At 32.4% G+C, this 18,690-nt stretch overlaps 2 protein-coding genes across 3 annotated transcripts in view; both read right to left on the reverse strand.

Annotated features, from left to right (window-relative positions):
• Positions 1-5,162: 5,162 nt before the first annotated feature.
• On the reverse strand, positions 5,163-6,927 carry LOC125861594 (organic cation/carnitine transporter 3-like; the record flags this gene model as incomplete). The annotated part of the gene is made up of 1 exon (XM_049541455.1): positions 5,163-6,927. A coding segment is annotated over one exon (1,581 nt), but the record flags the coding sequence as incomplete, so codon positions are not given.
• A 9,848-nt stretch (positions 6,928-16,775) lies between these two features.
• Positions 16,776-18,690, reverse strand: part of LOC125863122 (myb family transcription factor IPN2) — an 8,030-nt gene continuing 6,115 nt past the window's right edge. The window contains exon 8 of one of the 2 annotated variants that reach the window (XM_049543267.1): positions 16,776-17,029. In XM_049543267.1, the coding sequence (XP_049399224.1) occupies positions 16,969-17,029 (61 nt within the window). In that variant the 3' untranslated portion in view covers positions 16,776-16,968. The remainder of the gene's footprint in view (positions 17,030-18,690) is intronic. The other variant, XM_049543266.1, reaches the window with a different exon arrangement.

Consider the following 18,690-nt stretch of genomic DNA (forward strand, 5'->3'; position numbering starts at 1 on the left):
TTATTTAGTTTAACTTATTTAAACAACTTAACAACTTTTTAACTTGAACTAGGTTAGTTTTGACTTAATTCCAACAACTAAATCTATCAACAAAACCACATTATCACTACAACAAATTTGATTTTTAGTTACGAATAATTTTGTCACCTAAAGCACATATTTCGTCACCAAAAAACTTCCGTGATGAAAAAAAAATCGTCAAGCATTCGTCCCTAAATCATATGTCACCAAATGTATACAGGCACAACTTAGTGATTCGTCACTAATTATGTTCTATTTACTAGGAAAATATTTTTCGTCCCCAAATGTATAGTATCTATGACAAACTTGTTCATCATAGAAATTATATTTTTTTGTAAACAATGGTAGCTTTTCGTCACTAAAAAGGTCATTAATGCCGACGAAACTGATGTGTCACTTATTGTATTATATAATTAGTGATGATGTCATTTGTCTCTAAATTTAAATGTATTTCGTCGTTGAACAAACATTATTCCGTCACAAAAAACTGCCCTTTACATACAAATTCTCTTTTTGTCCCTAAATATATAAATTAGTGACAACTTTAATTTTTTTATAATTTTGTAGTTGAAAACAATTAGGTCGTCACTAAAAATATTTCTTTTACTCACAAAACAAAATTGTCACTATAGAATGTCATAACTAGAGACGATCATAATTGTCATAAAATACAAAGTCAATTCGTAGGTAATAAGTAGGCTATTTTGGGACAAAAAATAATCTTGTCACCAAATGTTACACTTTTATGATGAAAANTCTAATTTCAAGTTCAAGTTCAAATTCTAAGTTCAAGTTCAAATTCTAAGTTCAAATTCAAATTTCAAGTTCAAGTTGTAACTTCAAGTTCAAGTTCTAAGTTCAAGTTCAAATTATAAGATCAAGTTCAAGTTCTAAATTCAAGTTCAAGTTCTAAATTCAAGTTCAAGTTCTAAGTTCAAGTTCTAAGTTCAAGTTCAAGTTCAAGTTCAAGTTCTAATTTCAAGTTCAAGTTCAAATTCTAAGTGCAAGTTCAAGTTCAAGTTCTAAGTTCAAGTTCAAATTCTAAGTTCAAGTTCAAGTTCTAATTTCAAGTTCAAGTTCTAAGTTTAACTTCAAATTCTAAGTTCAAGTTCTAATTTCAAGTTCTAATTTCAAGTTTAAGTTCTAAGTTCACGTTCAAATTCTAAGTTCAAGTTCTAAATTCAAGTTCTAAGTTCAAGTTCAAGTTCAAATTCTAAGTTCAAGTTCAAGTTCTAAGTTCATGACATTCAAACATTCATCATCTAAATTCATGACATTCAAACATTCATCATCTACTCATAACACTTCAATTACTAATTTCTAACTTCAAATTATTAACACTTTACTAACTAGTCCTGAAATCAAATCCAAAAAAATCCCAATTCAACCTCAAATTACATATTCTCAAGTTTAAACTAGTCCTAAAATACAAAAATGATAATTCTTCACTAACTAACAATGCCCAATTTTTTTTAAAAAAACCCTAAAATAAAAATCTTCAATTATCTATTCCTAACTAACAATAATCAAATCAAATTAACCAATTGAATAACACAACCCAACAAACAAAAACAATAATATACTAACAAACAATCAATTATAATCACTAGAATTAAAGCTAAGTATCCACACTAGATGGACACAAACACACTATTGAAAACAATTGTACTTGAACTTTAGAAATTTAGAAGCACCAACCTTATCTCCTACTTTGATGAAAGAAGCAATATAGTCTTGTATCAACTTTTTTAGACGTTGAGCTTCTCAGTTGCCTAGCACGAAAAGTTCGAAAATTAGTTAAATATAAACTTCAAAACCAAGAATATTAGTTATATATATAGTTAAAGTTTTCAATTCAAGTTCATATCTAATTTCTAAACTTAATTAGTTATATATTCAAGCTAATTAGTTCCAAGTTCAAGTTCTAATTTCAAGTTCAAGTCTAAGTTCAACTTCAAATTCTAAGTTCATGTTCTAAGTTCAAGTTCAAATTCTATTTTCAAGTTCAAGTTCTAATTTCAAGTTCAAGTTCAAATTCTACTTTCAAGTTCAAGTTCTAATTTCAAGTTCAACTTCTAATTTCAAGTTCAAGTTCTAAGTTCAAGCTCAAATTCTAATTTCAAGTTCAAGTTCTAAGTTCAAGTTCAAATTCTACGTTCAAGTTCTAATTTCAAGTTCAAGTTCTAAGTTTAAGTTCAAATTCTAAGTTCAAGTTCAAGTCTAAGTTCAAGTCAAGTTCTAATTTCAAGTTCAAGTTCAAGTTCTAAGCCGAGTTCAAGTTCTAAATTCAAGTTCAAGTTCTAATTTCAAGTTCAAGTTCTAAGTTCAAGTTGAAGTTCAAGTTCTAAGTTGAAGTTCAAGTTCAAGTTCTAAGTTGAAGTTGAAGTTCAAGTTCAAGTTCTAAGTTCAAGTTCAAGTTCAAGTTCAAGTTTAAGTTCTAAGTTCAAGTTCTAATTTCAAGTTCAAGTTCAAGTTCTAAGTTTAACTTCTAATTGTAAGTTCAAGTTCAAGTTCTAATTTCAACTTCAAGTTCTAAGTTCACGTTCAAATTCTAAGTTCAACTTCAAATTCTAAGTTCAACTTCAAGTTCTAAATTCAAGTTCTAGTTCTAATTTCATGTTCAAGTTCAAATTCTAAGTACAAGTTCAAGTTCAAGTTCAAGTTCTAAGTTCAAGTTCAAATTCTAAGTTCAAGTTCAAGTTCTAAGTTTAACTTCAAATTCTGAGTTCAAGTTCAAGTTCAAGTTCTAATTTCAAGTTCTAGTTCTAAGTTCACATTCAAATTCTAAGTTCAATTTAAAGTAATAAATTCAAGTTCAAGTTCTAAATTCAAGTTCAAGTTCTAAGTTCAAGTTCAAATTCAAGTTCTAAGTTCATGACATTCAAACATTCATCATCTAAACTCATGACATTCAAACATTCATCATCTAAATTCATGACATTCAAACATTCTTCATCTACTCATAACACTTCAATTACTAATTTCTAACTTCAAATTATTAACACTTTACTAACTAGTCATAAAATCAAATCCAAAAAAATCCCAATTCAACCTAAAATTACATATTCTCAAGTTTAAACTAGTCCTAAAATACAAAAATGTTAATTCTTCACTAACTAACAATACCCAATTTAAAAATGCCCAATTTTTTTAAAAAAACCCTAAAATGAAAATCTTCAATTATCTATACCTAACTAACAATAATCAAATCAAATTAACAATTGAATAACACAACCCAACAAACAAAATCAATAATATACTAACAAACAATCAATTATAATCACTAGAATTGAAAAAAAAATAAAATAAAATTTAACCACCCTACCTGCAGTGACGGCGACCGGCGACGGGGAAGGGTGGCAGGCGACGAGGAAGGGGAGCACTGGCTGAGGACGGCGACCGGCGATGGCGACGGGAAGGGCGGCAACGGGAGGATCGATATATATATATATATATATATATATATATAGAGAGAGAGAGAGAGAGAGAGAGGAAAATAAGAAAATGGCAATATGTCATTTAGATATTTAATAAAAAGCGACGGACACCGTCTCTAAGTCCGTCGCTTTTTTTAAATATAGTTGACTAACATTTTGACCAAAAAGCGACAGATTAAGAGACACTGTCCGTCGCTTTTTAAAAATAGTTGACTAGATATTTTGACCAAAAAGTGACGAACTAAGAGATGTCGTCCATCACTTTTTTAAAAATTAATTAATTAAATAAAATAAATTAAAAACGACGGACAACGTGGTTATTTTTTAATTTATATATAATTATTTTTAATAAAAAGTGACGAACGGCGTCTCTATATATATTAAATAAATAATTATTAATTATATATATATTTAGCGCAAAAATCCGCGAAAAAAAGTGACGGACTAAGAGATGCCTCCCATCGCTTTTTGTAAAATAATTTAAAAAATAATTATTTTTATTAAAAAGCGACAGACAGTGTGGCAAAAGGTCATTTTTGGAGCGACGCCGTCCGTCGCTTTTCTGTCCGTCGTTTTTAAGCTGTTTTTTAGTAGTGACATGTTTAAGGCCACATGATTAAAGGGCAATTTTGTACATTTGACATAACTTTAATTTAGGACCACAAAATTTAAAAGTCTTCTTTAATTTCTTAAATTTTGTGTCAAGTCAAACTAAATCATTCTTTGTGAAACGGAGGGAGTATTACAAAATGGCTGACAATGTTGTGAATTTAGTCGCTTTTTTAAAAGCGATTTGTTCGTCATTTTTTTTTAGCTCTTTTTAGTGGTGGTTGTACTTGTACCTCTCTATTAACAATTTTTTTATTTGAAGAATCATTAGTTATCAAAGTATATTAAGAAAACACTAAATCAATGAAGTTTCAAAAATTTGTGTAACTAACGAAAAATTAGAAGAAACTATCAATTGAAAGCTAGAGAAAATCAGATACAACACTTAAATAATAGTCGAAAAAGTTACAAACCTCAATAAATCAGATTGTATTTCAGTTTTGATTCAGTTTTCTACGATTTAGTTGAAGGAGATAGTGTGAGGGAGAAGGAGGATAGAAAATGGGATTGATGAGTGAGAATATTAAGATTTGGCCTAAAAGCATGATTTAGGGGATAGTTAAACTACACTTTATTATTTTAGGCTATTTTTTACAGTATGGTGTATCTCAATTCATTTATGGTACAAAATTCTTAATAGTGGGATGTTGGGTAATTATTTAAAAATATAGGTAAGATTAGTATATAAGATAAACTACCTAATTACATAAACATTCTTATCATAATTACTAATTCTTCTTACAGTTTGAAATTAGATTTTATATCATTAATTAATAATTTCATATCAGATTTCAAGTCAGATACATGTATATAGTGTGTATCTAATGTGATGCGCATGTATCTAACTTAAAATTTGGTATGAAATTATTCTATAGTGAGATAAAATGTAATTATTTCAAATTATAAAAAGAATTACTCTAATAAAGATAATAGAAATATTTGTTTAATTAGATAGTTTCTCCAATTTGATACCTAAAGCCCATCTTACGTACACCCCTTAATATATATATATATATTTTTTTATTTTTTATTTTTTTTTTTGACTAGATATATATAGGGAAATAAGTAAGAAAAGAACAAAAGTAATAAGGCAAATTTTATTCCATTATGTCTTGGCCTTTAGTAAGGCTCCAATATTGTCAAATCACAAACATGCTACATTAGCTACAACAACAAAACATTGTAATTCCACAATAGAAAGTCCGAGGAGGATAATGTGTACACAAATCTTACCCCAGTCTTGAAAAGGAAAAAAAAGTTGTTTCCACACCCTAAAGTGCTATTTGAGGTCAACAACTTGTGCTTGCTCCAGCAGGCTCTCCTCTTCATCCATAGTGTCACAAAGTAGCCTACCCTTAGTCTCTGGCAACCACACAGTAAACAAACCAAATGTGGCACTACACACTCCAAATACCCCATAAGAAAACAAGCTATTGTTCCTTCCAAGTGCAACAAGCAGTGGACTCAATGCACCACCAACTACTAATGACTGCCTCACCATTGACACCGCGCAGTTCCTCACACACGTTGGAAATAGTTCCAACGTGTAAATCAATAGAACATTAAACGCGGTACAAGCACTAAAAAATGACACCATTTCCAGCCCCATTTGAATCCACTTCAATCCCCCCTCACTCCCCTCCACCAACGCGCAACCCACACTACATATCCCACTCAGTAAGGAAAATCCAAACAGCGAACCCTTCCTATTCATTTTCCCTATAAGAAAAAACGCTATCAACGATGATGGCAACTCCGAAATTGCATTCAACGTGATACTTAAGTAGATATCAAATCCCAAATCCCCAACCCCTAACGGCATGCCATAATAAACCATTCCAACACCAAAACCAATCAACACTACTGTCATCAATCGACGTAAAGCCCATCCTTTCTCAATCAACAATCTAACAGCAGAGTACAGATCCAAATCTCGTGATGCAGACACAGACATGTTTTTTTCTAAATCAATAAACAATGCTTCGAAGAAACTTGAACTCAACTCCCTCCGTGTAGCTGGATTTGCAATTCTTTTCAACGTCTCAACAAATTCTTCCTTATGTCCTCGCAAATAAAGCCACCTAGGCGATTCATGAACAAAGAAATATACAATAATCGAATACACAACAGCTGGCAAACAAGTCAATAGATACAAAACTCTCCACGAATTCCCTTTATTTAAATACGCTATCCAAGGTAACGATATAAATCCAAACGTAAAACAAACGAAGCTAATAATCCCAACTTGCCCTCTCCACTTCCTCCCCACTAACTCCGTCGATAAAACAAGAGAACAAGTACCTATAGTTGCTCTGCCAAATCCAGATATGAACCTCAATACAGAGTACATCCATATATTAGTAGAAATCGCGGTAACACAACCCGTTATAGACATTATAAGACATGATATAACCAACATGTTTTTACGACCAAACGAAGAATCAGCTAAAGTGCAAAGAACAAATCCACCAACAAGGCAACCTATGAAGAAACTTGATGCAGGGAGGCCAGTGATGACTGAGCTGCTACATTCAAGTGACCAATCAGAGACAACTGACGTGTACGTTGGCAAATCAAACTTCCACGTGTCCTTTGGAACGTCGCAGATATTTTTGTACATTTGGCATGAGGAATTATTATTATTATTAATACAATGCCAAGTGGGAAGAGCATCAGTGAAAACACTAATGAATGATTGTTGAGCATCAAAAACCCAAGCGAGCGAGACTAGAATAGCTTGTACAAATTGTGACCATCCAAAATCTCCGATGCATACTTCAATCGTATTATCAAGTGAAATCATGCATCTTTTTTCGTTCGAATCGGATAAGAGAGGCTCACTAGTCATCGCTGCCAATTTTTAATTTTTTTTGTGAAATTGGACGTTTTTCGTCTGTCCCTATAAAAAGAGTAATTATTACGCGTACCAAGTTAAGAGACCTGGTGAATATAAAAATGTTTCCTTTTGTATGTTTACCAATGATTTTTTTTTTTTTTATTGGAAAGGAAAATCTTTGTTCAATCATTCACCAAACTTTTTGATTTAAAAATAAGGTAATAGTATTGGCAGGTAGCGGTTAATTAAACTCATGCTTTACCAATTTATAAGAAAAATGCAACAAGGATAAATAAGAATGATACCAATATGTAAGGGCAACAAAATAAATTTCTAACAAAATGGTTATGTGTGTATATATAAGTAATGTATTTATATGTATATATATATGTATCGATATTGTATAAATAGTGTATAATTAGTTCTAGATGATGTATAACTATGTATCTGAGATGCATATATATACATTTTTTATATAGTAAAGTATACATTGCACACCAATTTTTTAATCTCAACCAACTCAAATTTTCTTTAAGCAATTTTCAGTTATGAGCTCCTCTTAATATTTCAAAAATTATTCAGTCATAATGATTTATATTTACGATACGTTGATTTTTAAACATAAGCTTTTGAACCAACTTTGAATATGGAAGGAGGAGGAGGAGAAGGAGGAAAGTAGTCATTAATAGTTGGAAGAAGACCAAAAAAAGAAGGAATACAAGAAGGTTTGGGAGGTTTCTAGATAAATACATATTATATGAGATGTTTGAATTTTACGAAAAAAAATTTAATATATAAAATAATATTTTTAAAAAATAAAAATAAGATATAACAAATTGAAATGAGAAAATATTGCAGTCATAAATATAAACGTGAGATTAAAGCTTTTATAAATATTATAACATATTAAAATATATTGATTGTTCGAAAAAATAATGGTTATTCTTATCTTTTTGTTTGGGTTTTGACCTTTGGGGAATACCAAAGATAAAGCTATCGGATAGAATATATGCTAAATGGATGGAGGGTTATGGCCTAGAATATATGCTCATTTTGGTCGTGTTATATGATCGCTCAACATGTTTTTATTTTATTATATATATATTACTATTGGTGTTTTGTCCGTGTTTATTTAAATGAGATAATTACTTAAAAGTATAATTGATTTAAATATATTGTCAAAATGAAAAAGTGTGAGAAATATTCTTAAATTGTATGAAATAAACAAAAATATTCTCAATTGATAGTTTCAAAAAGTTCTTCAATAGTTTGATCCAAAAATATTTTTATTGTTATTTATTGGATCAAAAACTTCATTTCTTGAATAAATATACTCCATATGTCCTAATTTATGGGACACTTTTCTTTTTTCGAGAGTCAAATAGTTTAAATTTGACTGGAAATTTGCGAATGGAATCTTTAAATTTTTTAAATGAAATTTATATATTTGTATACTACGTAAAAAATAGTTAAGTCACAATGATTGACAATTCAAAATATATTTAAAAGATATATGAAATTACGATCAAAGATAGACTTGTTTGAATCTCGAAATTTAAAAAGTGTCACATAAATTGGGACGGAGGGAGTATTACTTCTTTTCTTTTAAGACGCATTCTTTTTCAAATGTGATTTTATAAATATAAGAATTTGGTGATAGCCAAGTCGTTGATTGTTTCTCTGATGAAGGTGGCTATTGAAGCGATGGTAGTGGTGGTAATTAACTAATATGTTGTTATACTTTCAGAGTGAAATGAATGATCACATATATATGTATAGTTGAGTGATTGATAATGACCCAAACTTTTGGAGAAATTTAGATATTAAGTCATTATTTTATCTCAGTTATTGGAGTTATTGTGAAGTACTATTGACATCGTGTTGAAGTCACAGTCAACCATTGTTGAAGCTTAAAGCTTCAAAATTTGAAAAGCAGATTTCCGCAAATAACTTCCATCTCGAGTGGGCATTGTTGCAAAAAAAATGATATATGTATATATTAAGGAGCCTAAATATGAATTTTGGGGTGATTTGATGTAGTTTTTGAGGTGATTTTAGATGAATTTGATGAATTTAAGGAAGAAGACAAAGTATGTTTTTTGTTTAATAATGTACAACATTGTATATTATTGTATATGGATGTATAAATTATTCTTAGAATTTTGTATATTGATTATATAGTATTGTATATCAGACTGTGTTTTGGTGTCACACCCCAAAATAGGGGGCGTAACTGGCACTCGATACTTGGTACTGTATATTGACTATATAGTATTGTAGAATGCATAGCATGTCATGTCATGGATTCATAGTGCATATTTGTTACCGTTGTTATGTTGTCAATCTTGGCCCGCTTGTACTCTTGGTATCATAACCCCATAATCACTTTCATATGACATGTAAATGTCTCATGGAACCTCATATGTTTTTCCAAAATAAGCTTGAAAACTTAACTCGACTTTTAGAAAGATAACATTACCTTGAAGATGTTCATAGAAATTTGAAGGTGCTTTACTTATTTCCTAAACTTGGTTCCTAGATCATTTATAAAAGAAAGTATTTCAAAAGTTAGGTGTTTTAATAGTTTAAACATTTAAGTTATATTAGAGAGTTTTGAAAATCGTGTATTACTATAAAGATTTTTCAAAATAAAATTTAGCGGAGAAAAAGGGTTGATTACAAATAATAAATGTCTCCCATACTATTTTAAGTCACATCACCCAAAGAAGAGTAAGAATTCATACATACGGACATATAATCAAGGAAAGCAATAAAATGACATGTAGATGTCGAATACTCTATTTATCCGAACGAGTGGAATATCAAAATAATAGAATCATGAAAATAATTCCATTGAGATCTCAATGCCTTTCACAGAAGATCTTTCTAGCAAGAGAGTAGCACAATATCACATTCGGCGTTTTAGGAATTCCCCACGAGTGGTGCTAAAATGAAGGATGAAACTTAGCCTTAACATACCTTTTCGATGAACTCTCGGATGCTCGTATTTTCTTCACAAAAGTTATTCCCTACGTCCCAAGCTTCGCAACGACTATATATACACAACTGATATGCACCTATAAACAATTTACAATTGAGCTTAAATTGACAGATTTGTCATATCTCCCCAACTTGGCGAAACGTCCGTAGAACTTCGTAAAAACAATCATAAAAGAGTCCCGAGATGATTACATTTGCAAGCCAAGTGTAAAACTTGAAGAAACACGAATAACTGCCAATTTCTATCTTCAAAAACTAGCTCCAAACACGGCTAATAAAAGGGGAAAACGATTGCCACGTGTAGAGATCATGTTTCTTGGCACGAGACGATCTTTAATGGTAGAAATCGTCAAAAATAACCTTCATCATGCAAGAACTCCATTAGAAACCTCCCTTCAGCTTTCTTTCTAGTTAGGGAGTCTACCATGATTGTACCATTTCCGTCGATCACAAGAGCACCGTGGCTGATTTAGTTGAGTTAGACATGGTAGATTTTAATGTCATTCTAGGTATGGAGTGGCTTTATGTCTGTTATGCCTCAATCGATCGTAGAACTCGAGTTAATAAGTTCCAGTTTTCTAATGAGCCAGTTATAGAGTGGAGGAGCAGTTTAGCAGTGCCTAAGGGTCGTTTTATTTCGTACCTTAAGGCGAGAAAGTTAGTTTCCAAGGGTTGTGTCTATCACTTAGTCCGATTTAATGACTCTATTATTGAGACACCTCCTATTGAGTCAGTTCCAGTTGTGAGTGAGTTTCCAGATGATCTATCCGGAGTCCCTCCTGAGAGAGAAATAGACTTCGGTATAGATATTTTTTTCGATATTCGTCCTATCTTTATTCCGCCATATAGAATGGCACCAGCAGTGTTGAAAGAGTTGAAAAAACAATAGAAAGATCTCTTTGAGAAGGGTTTTATTCGACCAAGTGTCTCACCTTGGGGCGCTCCGGTCTTATTTGTGAGGAAGAAGGATGGTTCTCTTAGAATGCACTTAGATTACCGTCAGTTGAACAAGATTACTATCAAGAATAAGTGTACTCTTATGATAATTGATGATATTTTCGATCAACTTCAGGATGCCACTTGTGTTTCTAAGATAGACCTCAGATTTGGCTATCATCAGTTAAGAGTAAGAGAAAGTGATATCCCTAAGATAACTTTCAGGACCCGCTATGGTCATTATGAGTTCCTAGTTATGTCTTTTGGTTTGACCAATGCTCCGGCAGTATTCATGGACCTTATGAACAGTGTATTCAAGCCTTATTTAGATATGTTTGTTATCGTATTTATTGGTGACATCTCAATCTATTCAAGGAATGAGGAAGATCATGCTAGTCATCTCAGAATAGTTCTCCAAACTCTCACAGATAAGGAGTTGTATGCTAAGTTTTCTAAGTGTGAGTTTTAGCTTGAGTCTGTGGCATTCTTAGGCCATATTATTTTCGGTGATGAAATTCGAGTTGACACTCAAAAGATAGAGGCAGTGCAGAATTGACCTAGACCTACGTGTCTAACTGATATTAGGAGTTTCTTGGGGTTGACTAGATATTATAGAAGGTTCGTCGAGGGGTTCTCATCTATTTCATCTCCTTTGACTAAGTTGACTCAGAAAACGGTTAAGTTTCAATGGTCTGAGGCTTGTGATAAAAGCTTTTAGGAATTGAAAAAACGGTTGACTATTGCCCAGTATTGACCTTACCAAAATGTACGCAAGGTTTTATTATGTATTGTGATGCGTCCAGAGTCGGTTTGGGTTGTGTGTTAATGCAGAATGGCAAGGTTATAACTTATGCCTCCAGACAGCTTAAGGTTCACGAGAAGAATTATCCAACCCATGATCTAGAGTTGGTTGCCATAGTATTTGCTTTGAAAATATGGTGTCACTATCTTTATGGTGTTCATGTAGATGTGTTCACCGATCACAAGAGTCTTCAGTACGTGTTTAGTTAGAAAGAACTTAATCTCAAACAGAGGAGGTGGTTAGAGTTACTCAATGATTATGATATGAGTATTCATTATCACCCAGGTAATGTTAATGTTGTTGCTGATGCTTTGAGCAAGTTGTCTATGGGTAGTACCGCCCATGTTGAGGAAGAAAATAGAGAGTTAGCGAAAGATGTGCACAAACTTGCACGATTAGGAGTTTGACTGATTGATTCCACCAAAGGAGTAGTAGTGGTGATGAATGAGGCTGAATCATCACTAGTGTCTGAAGTGAAAGAGAAACAAGACCAAGATCCTATTTTGCTTGAATTGAAGGCAAATGTTCATAAGCAAAAAGTAATGACTTTTGAACAAGAGTGAGATGGTGTATTGAGATATCAAGGTAGATTGTGGGTGCAAAGGGTGGATAAACTCCAAGAGAGGATCATGGAGAAAGTTTATAGCTCCGGATATTCTATCCATCCGGGTTCCACAAAGATGTATCGTGATTTGAGAGAGATTTATTGGTGGAGTAGCATGAAGAAAGGTATTGCAGAGTTTGTTGATAAGAGCCCGAATTGTCAATAAGTTAAGGTAGAGCACTAAACGCCCGGTGGTATGGCTCAGAATATAGAGATTCCAGAATGGAAGTGGGAGATGATCAATATGAACTTTATTACAGGTTTGTTGCAATCTCGCAGACAACATGATTCCATTTGGGTGATTGTTGATCGAATGACCAAATCACCCCACATTTTGCCTGTAAAGACTACCCATGCAGCAGAGGATTATGACAAGTTATATATTCAGAAGGTAATAAGACTTAATGGAGTCCCAATGTCTATTATTTCATATAGAGGTGCCTAATTTACTGCACAATTTTGAAAGTCATTCCAGAAAGTCTTGGGTTTAAAGGTGAACTTGAGTATTACTTTTCATCCTCAGACAGATGGTCAAGCGAAGCGCACCATTCAGACTTTAGAAGATATGTTGAGGGCTTGTGAGATTGATTTCAAAGGTAATTGGGATGATTACCTACCTCTCATAGAGTTTGCTTACAACAATAGCTACCACTCTAGCATTCAGATGGCTCCGTATGAGGCTCTTTATGGGAGACGATGCAGATCTCCTATTGGATGGTTTGAGGTTGGTGAAGTTGGGTTGATAGGACCAGACTTAGTTCTTCAAGCCATGGAGAAAGTGAAAGTTATTCAAAAGAGGTTGAAAACAAAGTCGTCAGAAATTCTACACTGATGTTAGGAGAAAGGACTTAGAGTTTGAAGTAGATGATTGGGTATACTTGAAGGTTTCGCACATGAAGGGTGTTATGAGATTTGGTAAGAAGGGGAAGCTCAGTCCCCGGTATATTGGTCCTTACAGAATATCCGAAAGGATCGGTAATGTGGCTTAGGAGTTGGAGCTACCGCAAGAGTTAGCAGCGGTACATCCGGTATTTCATATTTTCATGTTGAAGAAGTGCATAGGCGATCCTTCACTTATCATACCTACGGAAGATATTGGTATTAAGGATAACTTATCTTATGAGGAGATTCTTGTTTAGATTCTAGATCGTCAAGTTCGCAAGTTGAGGACCAAAGAAGTAGCATCAGTCAAAATTCTGTGGAGAAATCAGTTTGTTGAGGAAGCTACTTAGAAAGCTGAGGAGGACATGAAGAAAAGTTACCCACATCTCTTCGAGTCCGGAGAAATTCCAAACTAAGGTACTAATCCTTTTCTTGGCATTTACTTTAAGTTGACTTGTTGTGTTTACATTTTGCTTGTTGTGTGTTTAAGCTGAATGTTAGATGTTACACCCTTAGCCTACTAAAAGTAATCTCATTCGAGTACGAATGTTTTCAAGGGGGATATATTGTAACACCCCGCTATTTGAAAGGGCTAGAATTAGAAAGAACCATTTTTTAAAAGAATAAAAATCTGAAATTTGACAAGTATGTTAAGTATGAGTTTTGGTTCAATTTCAAACAACCATAATTTTCAGTACAAGATGAGTTAGGTGGCAAACAAGATATCAAATGAAAGGTCTTTGGATTATCTTTTCAACGCCACCGAGTTTGCTAATTTTTTAGTTCGTATGAGGGAGATATACTCGTTTGAAGTCGGGCTGTCTACATAAGGAAAGTCAACCAGATTTAGAGGGGTATTTTGGTCTTCTCATTACCCAATTGATTTATTTCGATTTTAGGAATTTATTTGGAGTCTAAACTGAGTTATTTTAGCTTACGCAATTAAGAATTACGCTAGGGCTTTTAGAGAAGATAAAAGAGGAGAAAAGTCAAGGCATTCTTGGAGATTTCTTGTGGAATCGAAGTCGTTTCGCCAAGGGTTGATCCCTAAAGAGGTATGTGAGACTTTCATAGCGTTGGGTTCATTCATCCACGCGCCAATCATGTTTAGTTCAGCGAAATTTGTTCTAGAAAGTTGAAAGTTTGATGATCTTGAATGGTGTTTTTGAAACTGGCTTTCGTTCTTGAGATTTGATGGTATTGTTGATGGAATCGTGTCAATTTTAGAGTCGTTTAGGATTGGATTCTTGTGTACATGTACTGGGTATTTGAATCTAAAGAGAAATTAAGAAAAAAAATTGAATTTAGGCGAATTGGGGTTAGAAAATGAAGAAAAAAAAGTCAAGCAGATTCTGGCACGCAAGTCCGCGTCGCGAACTTGCTCCCCCAGTGAACAAATTTTCCCTTCGCGTCATGGAAAGGACGCAGACTCTACTGTTTCAAAAATTATTTCGCGACCAAAAAATAAAATGCATCTCCGCATCGCGGACTTGTTTCCAGACATTGATTTCTTGATCATTTCTCATGTTTAACTATCTAAACACACTCCTAAACATCACTAGATCTTTTCTATCACAAATCACAACCTTGAATTCATAAATCAAATTCAAGGTAGAGTTGAGAGTCAAGTCTTGAGGGTTCTTCGAGTCATTTTAAGAAGTCTTTTACAAATCTTTTAGATTTGTTTTAAGACTTAAGCATTGAGATTGAGAAAGAGTATAGCCGAGTTCATTTTCTTTAAAATGTTATATGGGGACTATGTATTCCCAAAGAGTAAATGTTTTCACATCTAAGATGAGAGGAAACACCGATTTTCAAATGAGTTTTCGTTAGTAGTTTTGAGTTCCATCCCTTAATTTTAAGAGATTAACTTTTTGAGTAATAACCTCAAATCACAGAGAAAGAGTTATGTTTTTAAACATATTAGCTGAGTATGTTTTGGGAGTAGTATTGAGCACTGATATGGGGATGAGTTCATAATAACTCAAGTCTCCATAAATCATGTAGCCAACGTGGGTAGAAAGGGTCATACTTTTTGGATGATTCCTTAATGCTTTCCAGCATAGACTAGCGGATCCACTTAGTTGAGGCGTTCTATATCCGGGCAAGTAATATGACAATTTTGGCAGCGTGGGCGAGACGTTGTATCATCACATAGCTCATAGTGATGGTTGTCGGTTAGAGAAACTCCCACATAATTATATTACTTTATTATATATATAAATTAAGCTGTTATTGTATATCTCCAATACATTGAGTTGCTACTTACTGTTTAAATGCTTTATACAAACTGCATCTTTACTGTTGTTTATTTCTGCATTAAGTTGAGTATCTATGAGTTGAGTAAAGCTGAGGTAAGTGTTTCTTTCAGAATTCATTTCAAGCTTATGTCATGTTTAGATTTCCCTTCGCATGCTCATACATTCAATGTACTGATGCCATTTGGTCTGCATCGTTTTATGATGCAGATACAGGAAATTAGGATCAACCTTCAGCGCCTCATTGATCCAGTTGAGCATCTCAGAGCCAGTTGGTGAGCCTCTTTGCTTTCCGGAGGATTCCCTTTTTATTGCTTGTTAGTCCGTTGTTAGGATGATCGGGGGTCTTGTCTCAACATCCCTCTTAGTTATTAGAGGCTTCATAGACAGCTAGACGTTATTAGTTCATTAGTCTTATTCATTTCAGTTGTTTTGATTATAAGAATTGAGTTGCCTTTATGGCCAGTCGAATGTTTTCCTTTATGCATTCTAAGTTTGAGTTATGAATCTATCTCTTGAGTTGTTTTAAATGTTGAGTAAAGTCTTCCGCTGAGTAGTAAGCCAGGCTAAGGGTATGCTTGGGGCCAACAATGGTTCTCGAGTGCCAGTCCCACCCAGGGTATAGGCTCGGGCGTGACAAAAATTCTTGGGTTGTCATCTTTGCGAAATAGCCCAAAGGTCTAGTTCAAAACTACATTAAGGCTCATTGCAAATGAAAGCAAGACATAATTTCGTCTTAACCTTCTCAAGTTATTTTATCTGATTTTAATAAGCATTGTATTTATGAGTGATTTATTGTGTACTACTAAATATATTAGAGGAGAGAACAATATTATATTGTTGATATGACATTGTAAAAAAAGTAAAATAAGAAAGATTGAGTATAGACATAGTAGTTACACTTCGTCACTATTTTACGAGCTTATAGAGAACGCCCTTGGAATCTAAGAGAACTAAATTTAAGATCCACATTAGATTCCTACCGGTATAAAAATATACCGTGTCATTCAATTTTCAAGCAATTACTTTCTGCATTATTATAATTTTTATTTAGTGCATATATTATCAGTCTACATTACATCAAAAATCATCTTCAGCGGCAATTAATTAACGACAATAGCTTAAACGCAGCTAAATATGTATTTTTAGCAACAATTAGCACTCTTTATATTTGTCCCTAAAGTCTTTAGCGACATTGAATCTAATGACAATTATGTAATGCTAGTAAAGACTTTAACATTTTTTATTAATGTGTATATAGTGAATAGAGTTAGTTGGTCAAAAAAGAAAAAAGAATTCAATTTACCCCCTCTTACACTTTGAATATTGTGTAGAAAAAGTAAGTGATGATGAAAGATGGAGAGCCATGCATGCATGCAAAACTTTGATTAACATTTCATGTGGCATATCCCTTTTTGGTGGTTAGTGATATATTTGAAGGACACAAGTTTGGTCCTACAAAAAGCTATATATATATAGTAGAAAGAAGCTTCATCGATGTTCGCATTAAGCATGATGAGTGCCTTGTCTTCACCTTCAATACTTTGCCCACCAGAACCCACGCCCCTTAAATAGTTACCTTTTCACTCCCACCTCTCTTGGCCACCATCTGTGACCTTTCCATCTTGCCAACTTAACAGCTCACTGCAACCAATAAAGTTAAATCAGTTTATTTGCACTACCATGCATATATGCTTTATTACTCCCATCAAAACAAAAAGAAAAAAAAATAGAATAAAGTAACTATATCCCTTCATCTAGCCCTTCTTCCACTTTGATTTAGTAGGCGTTTCGACATGCGATATGAAATCAAAATATGGACATGTGACTTCATCCTGATTTCATGAGATGAAATCCCATCATGATTTGGAATTTTTTTAAATATAAAAATTGACCCACAAGTTATATTTTATAAATACAACCCCACATATAGATCTACTAATCATTTATTTCATACGTAAATAAAATTTATAATTTATATCACTAAAAGAAATTCTCACTACAATTGTAAGATATAGGTGGTTAAGATGACAAGAATTTAAAGTTAAGAATTTAGAAAAAGACAAATATAGATGGTTTATACTACTTTAACCATCTTTATATACATAGTATTTTATCGGATGCCATTTGAAATTTAAGAAATTAAAGAGACTTAGACCAAATATGTGCAACATACTAAGAGTATCATTTCAAATTAGTGATCTTGAAAATTTCGCATGTCTTTTTATTTTGAATTGACATTGGTGAGAATCCAATGAGTCAAGTCATTAGGAGTAAAATAAAGATACTAAGATTAAGTAATTTCTAGAAATGATAAAGGTGTATTTTTTTTTAATAGATTTTAAAAAAAGTATTACCTAAAATGGGATAAAAGGAGTGGTGTTTATTAATTAACTAGGTAATGTTGCCCGTGCTAAGCATGGGTACGGGCCCAATAATATAAATGGTATGTTTTGGGGCTAATAATGAAGATTTTGAAGCGATTGTTTGCGTGGATAAAGGAAAAAGTTTTTTTATCACAAACTTGTACTTTCTTTGACGATTCAAGGCACAATAAGACTACCCACATACAACATTTTTGAAATATTTTATGTTGTCAATTATCATGATTTATAGTATTTTTACGATAAATTCACTTAAAGAATGAGTGGAATTTTTTGTATTTTTTTTTAAAACATATTTTATGTTGTCAATTATCATGATTTATAGTATTTTTACGCATTTTTTAAATATAAAAAACCCAAAAAAAAAGACAAATAAATTAAAATGGACCCAATATATGTTATTTTTGTTGTCTCAATTTATGTTACACAAATAAAATTTGGAGAGTCATCCAAATTTTAATTTTTTTTAAAAAAAATGTTTTAAGTTATTAATTATTGTGATTTATAATATTTTGATGTAACTTTCAAATAACCAACATTACTGGTCACTTTGTCCTATTTTATGTGATATGGATAAAATTACAAAATTAACCCTTTTAAAATGTCTTTCAGATATTTTAAGTTGTTAATTATTATTATTATTATTTATAATACTTTTTGGGTAATTTTAAAATGATATGTGTTATTTTTTTTGTCCCAATATATGTGAGCCTGAAAGAATTCTGAGAGTGAACCTATTTTATTATATAGCTTTTAAATATTTTAAATTGGTAATTATTGTAATTTTTAATGCTTTTTAAGTTATTTGTAAATGATATATGTTGCTTCCTTTGTCCCATTTTATATAGTATAAATAAAATTCCCGAAACCAACTAAATTTTAAATATATTTTTTAAAATATTTTAAATTATTAATTATTGC

This window comes from Solanum stenotomum, chromosome 4 (assembly GCF_019186545.1).
Source record: "Solanum stenotomum isolate F172 chromosome 4, ASM1918654v1, whole genome shotgun sequence".
NCBI classification, from domain to species: domain Eukaryota; kingdom Viridiplantae; phylum Streptophyta; class Magnoliopsida; order Solanales; family Solanaceae; genus Solanum; species Solanum stenotomum.